The sequence below is a fragment of the Entamoeba histolytica genome, genomic scaffold (genome assembly GCF_000208925.1).
Source record: "Entamoeba histolytica HM-1:IMSS scf_1104750517931 genomic scaffold, whole genome shotgun sequence".
Lineage (NCBI taxonomy): Eukaryota > Evosea > Mastigamoebida > Endamoebidae > Entamoeba > Entamoeba histolytica.
This window is the reverse complement of record NW_001915140.1, coordinates 8,264-19,574: the sequence shown is the minus strand read 5'-3', so window position 1 is coordinate 19,574 and position 11,311 is coordinate 8,264. Positions and strand designations below refer to the sequence as shown.

The following is an 11,311-nucleotide window of genomic DNA, read 5'->3' as shown; positions in this document are numbered from 1 at the left end:
AAGCACTTTTATGTGTAACTGATTATCCTACAATTTTAAATCAATATATTAATGATAGATTATCAAGAACAAATGCTTATTCTATTGATAGTTTAGCAACATTTGTTGTATCTTTTCAACATATCTTTATGGAACTCAATGAAAAGAAAATTATTATAGAAGATATAGAAATGAAACGTATTATACAAGTATTACAAGCAATTGTTACATCTGATTCATATTATGCTTTAACTGTTATGTTTTCAATGATTTATGAACTTCTTCCTATTCTTAATAAAAAATATCGTGTAATGCTTATTACTTTTATTATGGATAATTTTGAACATTTCTTTGTTCATTGGTATTACCAAGCACGTATTTTCTTTTTTAAATTAATTCATCTGAAAATGACACTTGCTCCTTCTTTCAGAATTAATGGTGGACTTCTTCCAGAAGAAATACATAAATATGATACTTATGGTGATTTATTATATGATCAGTTTGTTACTTTTTAATTGAATAATACTAATACTAATAATATAGATCAGTTTGTATTGGTATAGAAGAAAAAATAAGAACTTTAAGAAATATCCAAAAACATAAAGAGCAATTAAGTGACTCTGAAAAGAAAAATATTATTTATATCAATCAAGCATTTAAAGAATTTGATGAACAATCCCAATTCTTAGAACAATGGAAAAAATCAAACTCATTAACTTGTCCAATTGCTCATTTAGACTTATCTTTAGTAAGTAATCTTGTAAGTAATCTCATTTAACTATCTTATTACAATTATTTTCATTGAATTATCATATCAAATGTATTTTATTACATTAATTGATTTCTTTTACATTTGTTATCTTTTTTAAATTGATGCATAAACATTTTAGTAGAGTGTAAAGTCAATAAGTATTTGCATTAATATTTTTATTATTTCATAATAATAAAAATATTATAATTTTATGATATAGAAAAAACCTAGAACTTAAAAGTGTTAAGTCCAGAGTAATGGCTAGAGGTCTTCATGCTGCTCGTAAAATGCTTGCTCAAAGAAGAGCCAATAAATGGGCTGATAAAGAATGGAAAAAAGGAAAACTTGTAACCAGATATAAGTGTAATCCACTTGGAACTGCTTCACATGCCAAAGGACTTGTTCAAGAAAAACTTGGTATTGAAACCAAACAACCAAACTCAGGTATTAGAAAGTGTGTCAGAGTTAGATTATTGAAAAACGGTAAAAAAATCACTGCTTTTGTTCCACGTGATGGTTCACTTAATTATGTTAATGAAAACGATGAAGTTTTAATTTCTGGTTTTGGTAGAAGAGGACACGCTGTCGGAGATATTCCAGGTGTTAGATTCAAAGTTGTCTGTGTTGCTGGTGTTTCCCTCTGGGGTCTCTGGACTAACAAGAAACAAAAACCACACGCTTAATCGAGTGATATTGTGAGTTCAAATTTGAATAACATTTGGTTTTTTTAATTTAATTTTCTTTTTTTGAGTTATTTAAAACTTAAAAAAATAATAAAACATTTCAATGTCAATTGAATGTCAAAAAATGTTATGTAATATTTCAACAATTGATTCAGATCAAAAGTCTGTAAAAGAGTCATTAAGTCAACAATACCAACAGCCATGTGTTTGTAAATTATTTTATTAAATTAAGAGAAATAAAAATTTAAAGGTAGTGGTTTTGGGGAATTTCAAAATTTGATATTGAACAAAGTGATATTTCTTTTGTTTCTGCGTTGTCTGTAACAAAAACAGGAGTTACTTGTGATGTTATTGGAGAAAAAGAAATGTCATCAGTCATAGAAATCAGTTATATTGTTTTTGAAGAGATATTACCTATTTATTCTGATTCAATAGAAATAACAAATTGTAAACCAGTAAAAATTACTTTTAATTCAACATTTAAAGAAGTTCCTAAAGTAATAATTAGTATTCAATCAATTAGTGCTTTAAATCTATCAAATTTAACAATTAACGTTATTAAAATAAATAAGAATTTTTGTCAAATTCAAGCACAATTTAATGATTATGATATTCAAAGTCTTACTATTGGAATACTTGCATATGATATTTGTTTTTCAGAAAATAAAATAACAGAATTATTAATGGGTAATAATACTATTGATGAAACAAAACAAATTCAAATTATGTCAGGTTCTTTTAAATATTCAAATTCAAATATTAATGAAATTTTATTAAAAAATTATGCTATTCTTCCCCAAGTAGTAAGTTTTATTACTGGATTTTCTTCAACAACAATTAATACATGGCCAATTCAAATGATTACATATCCAAAAGATCCAATAACAATTTGTATTAAAGCTATAAGTGGTAATGATTGTGAATGGATAACTTCTGATTATTTTATTTGTTCTTCATTAAACCGTGAAGAAAATAATCAATTTCATGAAAATAATTTTTATATTAATGGATTTTTTAATGGTGTAGGAGGTATAAATAATAATCAAAATATTATTAAGCCAAAATGCAAAGATATTTTAAAAGAAACAGATGATAATATTTGTTGGAATTGTAAAAAACATTATATTAATACTATATTTAATTGTGGGCATTGTTGTTATTGTTATTGTTGTTCAAAAACTCTTGGTTTAACTTTTAAATGTCCAAAATGTAATAAAATAAGTGTTAAACCTGTTTATTTTGAAGAATTTCAATTTGAATCAATTAATTAAATTATTCTAATAGCCAGTCTTTATAATTTTCAAAATTTAATATTAATGAACCACCAATAATAACTTTAAATTCTTTATTTTTTTGGCACCAATCAAAGATATATTTTTCTTCAACCAAAGAAATACCACCTTCAATCCAAAGAATAATTGTATTCCAATTATTAATATTTCCATATTCAAGTTTAAGATATTTTAATATATTAATTTTTGTTTCTTTTATATTTTTTATTGTATTAAGTAATTCAATAATTGGTGGAATATATTGTGTATTAGTTATTAATGAATTGATTATACCATAATATGAATTAAATGGAAGAATTCTATGTTTTTCATTACATTTTTTTATTATTTGTTGATTATATTTTGAATTTCCATTTTTATTTAAAATACATTTCATTATTTCTATTCGTTCATCATTTAAATCTTTTAATTTAAATGAATTATGAAGATTAAAATATTCACCAAATTTTTCTTTAGTTTGATATTTTTTAATCATTTCTTTTGATAATTCAAAAATAATTTTATATAAAGCATCTACTTCTTCTTTTTCGATATCTAATTTATTTTTAGAAAGTGAAAGTTGATTAAGTTCTACATCATCTCCACTATGTAATGTATTATTTTTAATTTTTTCTTTTAATTCTTCCCAAGAATCATCAATTTCTTTTTTCTTTTGAGAAATATATTCTTGTGCATCAACAAAATTCATTTCATAAATTTGTTTTGTATGAATTTGTTCGAAATTAAAATAAAAACTTTTATTAATAAAATATGTTATAAGATTTATTTGATTATATTCTACTAATTGACCAAATACTGAAGTATTTGGAATTAATGGGGTATATCCATCAAAACATCTATCAAGAATAACTAATAATGATGTATTATCTGATGGATGTATTTCTTTTTTTAATTGTTCAACAAGTAATTTATTATTAGTTGTAATTGAATTAGTTTGTAAAAAAATTGATGGATGTAAATTGTTTAAAAGAAGAAAAGAAGATATTGTGTTAAATGAATGATTTTTATCTAGTGAAATAAAACAGTTTGGAGTAATACATTTAAATTGAAATGGAATTGAATAAATATTATAAATACAATGAAAAATATCAGATGTTGCAATTTTTTGAAGTATTAAATCATTAATTGTTTCATTAAATACTAAAATTATTACTTCAATTAAAAATTTTAATATTAAAATTACATAAATAAACAAACAAATGATATATTTATTATATGATGGATTTTGAAGATGTTTACATAAATCATTTATACTTTTTTTATTAGGAGAAATAAAAAGTAATGCATTTGAATATGTTCTATTATCATAAGTCGATTTTAATGAAGTCGTTGTCATAATTCCAAACTGAATTTTATCAGTTTGACTTATAAATGAAATAATAGACATCTAATTGTAAATTTCTTTGTCTTAAAATTATTTAAAATATTTAAACAAACAGTTATTTCATCAACTATAAAATAAATTAGTTTTCTTTCTTCTTCATTTTCATTAAATAATTTTGTAAAATTTAATAAAATGCTTTTTATATAAGAAATATCCATTAAATGTCATTTACTTTAAAAATATTTTTTAGTTCTTTAAATAACATAAATATTCATATTATTTGTTTTTCTTTCTTTAGTTGATTTATTTTTAGGGTTGATTAAAAACAAAGGAAAGTGAAGAACTTAAAAACAAAAATTTAATGGAGGTTGAATTAACTGTGCAAGAAGAAACAATTAAATTTATTTCAATAAATGAAGTATTTGGTAAATTTATAGTTGATCCACAAACATGGAAATTAGAGAGTGAAATTGCAATGACATTTTTAATGTCAGATAAAACAGTTGAATTTGTCAAAAATCGAGGAATTGTATTACATGTTAATCGTTTAATTATTGATTCAATTTCATTGGAACTACAAACAAAAGATGATTCTCCTGCATTTCAATGTCATTTTACACAAACTCCTGGGATTCTTGATAATGATTATCCACTTATTGATTCTCCTACTTATTCAACATTTGAAGAAATGTATAAAGGAAGTATTGGTCAATTAACGATTTCTTGGCCAGAAAAACTTTTGTTAAACTCTGAAAATAGTTATGTGTTAAGAATAATATATAAAACAAATAAAGGAAGTGGATTGTATACAACTCCTTCAAGTTTAGTTACATTAGATGGTTATTTAGATACTGCTTCTTGGATGCCATGTATTTGTAATTCTTTTCAATTAGTATGTTATGAAATGACTTTTATTGTTCCAGATCCTTATGTAGTTATTGCTACAGGAAATCCAAGTATTCCAATTATTAATGGTGAGATGAGAACGTTCAATTATACATTAAAGACACGTATTCCTATCAAGTCATATGGATTTATTATTGCACCTGTCAAATTATTACCAATAGAATCATCATTAAAAGTTGGTTATTTTTCTGGTACAATTGAAGAAAAAAGAGCACAATATACATTAACTCAAATGTTTCCTAAAGCAATTCAATGTATTAAGAAATATACATCAACCCCAGAACCATTTTCTCTTTCAGTAGTCGTTTCTAAAGAATTACCTCATTCTCAAACAATGTCATTTGCTGGTCTTATTATTATATCAACAGAACTTTTATACCTTGAAGATAATGCTGATAGATATAGACATGTTAGTTTTGAGATTGGAAGAGTAGTTGCATCACAATGGGTTGGACATTATATTATTCCAAATAGAATTAGTGATGAATGGATAACATTAGGTATTCGTGATTATTTGGCAGAACAATTTATTAAAACAGTAAATGGACAAAATTATGTCAAATATAAGTCTATTGAGTCACAAGAATTAGTGTTATACCAAAAGTGGGGAGAACCATTACATACTGAAGAAAGAAAAGTATTTGCTGAGATGGAAATCAATGACCATTTTAGAAGAAAAGTTGATATAGCAATGGGAGTAATGGAAAATAATTTAGGAAAGGATAGAATGAAAAAGTTAGTTTGTGAAAAGGTTTTAAATAATGGAGAACCAATGGATGATCTTAAAAGAAATATTAAAACAAGACAGTTTGTCAAAGAGTTACAAACACAAAACTCTTCTTTAATGAAACAATTTGAAGAACGGTTAGTAAACGGAACAGGATATAGTAAAATTGCTGTTAGTTTTACGTTTACGCAAAGGACTATTCAAACAGATTTTAAAATTCATCAGTCTAGAAAAGAAAAAGGATATAATGTTGTTCCAGTTAGAATTCATGAAGTTGAACAAACTATTGAAGATACTATTGAATTAACTGGAGAAGAAACAAGTAAAAGTATTCCTTGTCATTCAAGAATTAGAAAACAAAGAAAAAGACCTATTAAAACTGATACTGGTGAAACAATTATGTACGATTTAGATTCAAGAGATTGTAAACGAAGTGGTCAAGGAGAAACTGATGTACCAATTCTTTATATTGAAATTGATCCAGACAATGATTACCCAAGAAGAATAAAAAGAGATAAACAATCATTTCAAGAATATATGTGGTTAACACAGTTAGAATTTGTTAGAACAGTTAGAGGTCAGTTAGTTACTATTGAAGGATTAGAAAAATGTAAAAGTGAAAAAGGAATTAATGCTTTGTTTGATTTTTTAATTAATAATCATCGTTGTTTCTATAAAGTTCAAATTGCTGCTGCACATGCTATTGCTCGTATGTCATGTGAACAAAATGGGTATTTAGGATTTCATTTATTAAAACAATTTTATAAAACAAATTATTACGAAGAAAGTGTTGGAGTTATACCATTAGACTTTTCTAATCCATTAAGATATGAATTACAAAAAGGATTAATAGGAGCTTTTGCTAATGTTAGAATTCATAGTCTTACAGATAAAATTAATTGGGGAGGATTATATGATGATAAACATAAAAATAGAATTGATGCATTGTCATTACCATCATATCCTGAGGCAGTTAGTTTGTTATTAGAAATCGCAGAAAATTCAACAAATGAAAGAAACAAATATCAAGATGGAGTTTTTATTAAATCAGTTATTGGTGCTTTAGGAAAAATTGTTAGTTCTAAAGATGAAGATAATGAACGAATTACTAAATTCCTTAAAAGAGAATTAAATAAAGACAAAATTATTCCATCAGACAGAAATATTGTAACATTGGCTGTTATTAAAATGGCACCTGGATTATGTGACTTAACGTCACTTTGTAGTGTAGGTAATTTTTATGAAGTTCGTGTTGCAGCAATACGTGCTTTATTAAAAAGTGATCCACAACAAGGACTTACTATATTTGTAGAGACTCATGAACGAGGTGATAATGGAAGAGTAAGGTATGCCATATGTGAAATGGCATTAACTTTAAAAAATTTTCCGCCTCAAGATATTATATTTACAACATATTTTAGAGATTTAGGAAATCGTGTATTTAAAGTATTATGTAATCGTCATGATTTTGTCAAAAACAAAATTATGTTAGCATTAGTATTTAAAAAGTGGTGGGGAGATTCATTGGTTCAATCCATTGTTCCTCCAATTGCACCAACAATAATTTAGTTTTTTTATTTCTTTGTAAAAAAACTTTCTTTTTTATTTTAAAAAACTTAAAAAGAAAAAGTTATGTCAAAAACAAGTGAAACCAATAAAGAAATTAATTACATCGTTCAAGAGGAAGAAGAAAAAAAAATTGAAGAACAAGAGGATTGGAAAAATATTGTTGAAGAATGGAAAGAAGAAAACAATGAAATTATTACAATAAATAAAGAACAGAATAAATTATTCTTTAGATATTTGTCATTAATACAGAATAGTGTTTATCATCGTTTTGCATTATTTCAAATTGAAGATTCAATTAAACATGTTTCACATTCTCAAAATGAATACTTTGCATTGTTTTGGAGATGTATTAAAGAATATTGTGATGACAATTCAGAAATTAGAAATCCTAAAGCATTAGAAATTATTCCATTACAACTTCCTTCTTCAATTAAAATTAACTTTTCATTTGAAATTAAACAAATTAAAAATAAATTGATTGTAGAGTTTAATTCATCTCCAATTCTTTTTCATGATGGAGAATTTCCAGCTAATTGCTCTGAAAGACATAATTCAATTCAAAATATTTTTAATGGAGAATTAGCTGTATTAAATATTCCTATTCACAAGGGGTTTGAAAGTTCAATTCAACTTCATTTAAAATCAAATTTAAAGTATGACATTCATTATGGAGGTTATGAGTATCAAATTAAACACATGAATATTGATAACATGAAAGTAGGGGATATGTTTTTAACAATGCACTCAAATATGTATTACAATGTAGTTATTCATTCATTTTTTAATGAAAATAATGCGTTTCAATTTGGCTCAAATGACAAAAGTATGGTGTATTATTCAAATCTTATCTTTAAATGCCATCAAATGAAAGCTTCTTCTTTATTCTTTGTTCTTGATGATATTGGAAACGAAAATTTGATTGAACAAGTTGTTTGTTGTTGTCACATATTGTCTTTAAAATATAAATGATCACTAAATATTTATATTCAAATTATTAGATGGTTGAAATGTTTACAAATATTAGACAGTCTTTAATTAATGAAGGATTCACAACATTAAAAACAATAGGATTCATTTGCTCTGAAGAAATAACATCCCAAACCACTTTAAAAACATTTTTCACATCAAAAATCCATGTCCAATAATTCTACTATTGTTTTCAACTTCAATTTAATATCTTTGACATAATCTATTTTCCTTTTATTTGTTACACTGTGAAGTTTTTTTAATACGTTGCCATAAATAACAGATTAACATAAATACAGTTAAGAATTATTAAGACATAAATTATAGTTATTGGCTTAATTGAAAAATTTATTGTTTTAGCCATGTCATACAGTAGTATTTATCAGACGTTATAACAATAAAAAATTTAAAACAGAATAATAATTAAATTATCTTCAAATCAAATTCACTTTTATCTCTTGTTCACGTAAGTTTACTTCAATTCACTCTCTAAAAATAATCATTCTTCTGTTTCATACATATATTCATTATATTCACTATTTAGTGTTTTTATATTTATGATAATTATCTTTTCTTTGTTATTTCACATGACATTTCTATGCAAATTTCATTCATTGTTCTTCTTGTTTCATTATTAAATAATCTCAATATTGTTATTACAACCGTTATTGTTATATTTTCGTCATTTCTTCTATTTCCATCGTTTTTCTTATTTTCATCTTATTCATAAATGTTATATCTCATTCAAACTTCATACATTAATCATATCTATGATAATCTCATTTCTATTCTTTCATTTCTTTGTTAGATTTGTCTATTCTTTTCTTGAACTGCATTCTTCTTCATTCTTAAACTCTACATTCACACAACCATTATTACTACATTGTTTATAGTTAGGATATTCTTACATATTGAATATTATTTTAGTATGCTCAACTCGTGATTTTCTTATTATTTCATTTGTTTCTTCATTTCTTTTTACTTGTTTATATCATCTTTTGAATATGTATTAATTTCTATTTTGTAACTACCATTCTTTAATTCTCATCTTTTTGTTAAAATAATTATAAAAATTCAACTCATCTGAGTAGTGATATTGGAACTTATTCTTTAAATATTTAATAATCACTTCTTGTTGTTTTGTCTTTCTCATTATTTCATTATTTCATCTCATTGTTGTGATTTGTGATATTGTTATATTGTCTTTTATGGCAACGAAAAAAAGCAAATAATTGAAAAAGAAGAGAATGAATGATATAAAAGAATAAAAAGAAAGTAAGAAGTAGAATATGATGAAGAAAGAATAAAAGTAGAAAGGAGAGAATATAAAAAGAAAGAAGATAAAGTGTAATAAAACAAAAGAGATGATAAAAGAAGAAAAGAATGAAAAAAAATAAAGGATGCAAATTTTATTGAAACAAATAAAAAAAGTGCAAAATTTAATGATGCAAAATATTTAGCAACATTTTTATTGATGCAAAATATTTTGAAATAAAAATAATTCATCATTTGATATTATTATATTTGATAATAAATTATATTATATATTAAATACATCATATTTCTTTATTATTTATCTTTCTTTTCTTTTTATTATTTCATATATTAAATTATTATTCATTCATTTATTATTTATATTTCATTTATTAAATAAAATGAAAATGAAATTGTAAAATATCAATCAATTAAATATTCATGAATAATAATTTATTAATATTTAATAATTGAAATAACAAATAATAAAGTAACAATAATGATATATTCAATATATTCTTTATTTGATTTGTTCAATATTAGATTATTCTATTTCATTATCATTTCATTGTCTTCATTATTTTATTTCATTATTTCATATTCATTTATTATTTTTTAAAATCAAATAAACAATAATATTGATATTCATTCATCATATTCATTTAATATAATAAATATACACAACATTTCAGAATAAATAATGAATAATTAACATTGAAAATATTGATTTATTTAATATTTTGTTCAACATAAAATCAATAAAACATATAATTTGATAATACACAAATGAAATATTAAAGAAATATACAATACCCAAGAATTAATAAAAAAGAAATAAAAAGAATAAATGAATATAAAATTGATAAATAATAGAAGAAAGAAATAGAAAAACAACGAAAAACAAATAATATAAAAAGAATAAAAATATATAAAAGAATAAAAATAAAGTAGAAGAAGAATATAAAAATAATAAATCACAAAGATGTAATAAAATAAGAAAAGAAGAAATAAAAAGTGTATTTTTATTGTAAAAATTAGAAATATTCAATAAAAAGTGTCTAATTTAATGATGTAAAATGATTAATATTATTTTATTAATGAAAAATATTTTATTCTTTCTATGTTTATTATTTATATGTATAATTTAAACATGATGTTTATTATATATTCAATCATAAGTGTTATGTTATTATAACATATAATAAGTGATAAAATATAAATGAAAATGATATGAATATATAACATAGATAGAATATAAAACAAAAGAATAATAAGAATAAATGATAAATAAAAGGAGAAATGATAGTCAATGATATAATAATAAAATCAAAGTATAAAAGATAAATTTAATATTAATATAAAACAAAAGAGAATAAATATAAAATGAAAATAGATATAAATGATAATAATATAAAAATGATAAAGATGAATAAACAAATACATCTAAATATAAAAGAATATAAACATAACAATAAGAAAATCTAAATAATATAAACATAAAAAACATAAAATAAGAATAATATAATAATATAATAATATATAGATAATAAGAAGAATACAATGATATACATATTATAAACAGAGAAATAAATATATAAAAATACGATAGATAAATAACATATAAATAAAAGAATAAAAATAAATATGATTCATCAAATCATCTATTTCATTAATATTTCATACAAAATAGAAATTATTATAAAATATAAACATAAATATATACAGATTGTATATTTATCATACTTTTTATTTTTATTTTAGGAGCAAAATATAATAAATGGAAAATTCTATGGATGCAAAATATTTTGCATCTTTTTTTCTTTTTTGTAAATTATTTAGATGCATTTTTTCTTTGCTAAT

At 22.9% G+C, this 11,311-nt stretch overlaps 6 protein-coding genes across 6 annotated transcripts; 5 read left to right on the top strand and 1 right to left on the bottom strand.

Annotated features, from left to right (window-relative positions):
* Window positions 1–128: 128 nt before the first annotated feature.
* EHI_108510 (uncharacterized protein) lies at window positions 129–757 on the top strand (the record flags this gene model as incomplete). The annotated part of the gene is made up of 2 exons (XM_001914086.1): window positions 129–478; window positions 523–757. The coding sequence occupies 2 exons, from the start codon at window positions 129–131 to the stop codon at window positions 755–757; spliced, it is 585 nt and encodes a 194-aa protein (XP_001914121.1).
* A 227-nt stretch (window positions 758–984) lies between these two features.
* On the top strand, window positions 985–1,479 carry EHI_108500 (40S ribosomal protein S23, putative). Its single transcript, XM_644437.2, has one exon. It carries the CDS (start codon window positions 988–990, stop codon window positions 1,411–1,413), a length of 426 nt encoding a protein of 141 aa, XP_649529.1. The 5' UTR covers window positions 985–987; the 3' UTR covers window positions 1,414–1,479.
* A 37-nt stretch (window positions 1,480–1,516) lies between these two features.
* Window positions 1,517–2,684, top strand: EHI_108490 (uncharacterized protein; the record flags this gene model as incomplete). Its single annotated transcript, XM_644438.1, has 2 exons — window positions 1,517–1,618; window positions 1,668–2,684. The coding sequence occupies 2 exons, from the start codon at window positions 1,517–1,519 to the stop codon at window positions 2,682–2,684; spliced, it is 1,119 nt and encodes a 372-aa protein (XP_649530.1).
* A 1-nt stretch (window position 2,685) lies between these two features.
* Window positions 2,686–4,092, bottom strand: EHI_108480 (Sec1 family domain containing protein; the record flags this gene model as incomplete). Its single annotated transcript, XM_644439.1, has 1 exon — window positions 2,686–4,092. One exon carries the CDS (start codon window positions 4,090–4,092, stop codon window positions 2,686–2,688), a length of 1,407 nt encoding a protein of 468 aa, XP_649531.1.
* Window positions 4,093–4,390: 298 nt separating this feature from the next.
* On the top strand, window positions 4,391–7,231 carry EHI_108470 (uncharacterized protein; the record flags this gene model as incomplete). Its single annotated transcript, XM_644440.1, has 1 exon — window positions 4,391–7,231. One exon carries the CDS (start codon window positions 4,391–4,393, stop codon window positions 7,229–7,231), a length of 2,841 nt encoding a protein of 946 aa, XP_649532.1.
* A 63-nt stretch (window positions 7,232–7,294) lies between these two features.
* On the top strand, window positions 7,295–8,376 carry EHI_108460 (uncharacterized protein; the record flags this gene model as incomplete). Its single annotated transcript, XM_644441.2, has 2 exons — window positions 7,295–8,161; window positions 8,230–8,376. The coding sequence occupies 2 exons, from the start codon at window positions 7,295–7,297 to the stop codon at window positions 8,374–8,376; spliced, it is 1,014 nt and encodes a 337-aa protein (XP_649533.2).
* Between the last annotated feature and the right edge of the window lie 2,935 nt (window positions 8,377–11,311).

Bases quoted from the DNA above. Each gene is read 5' to 3' on its own strand.
- EHI_108500 (XM_644437.2), top strand. From the start codon at position 988: ATGGCTAGAGGTCTTCATGCTGCTCGTAAAATGCTTGCTCAAAGAAGA.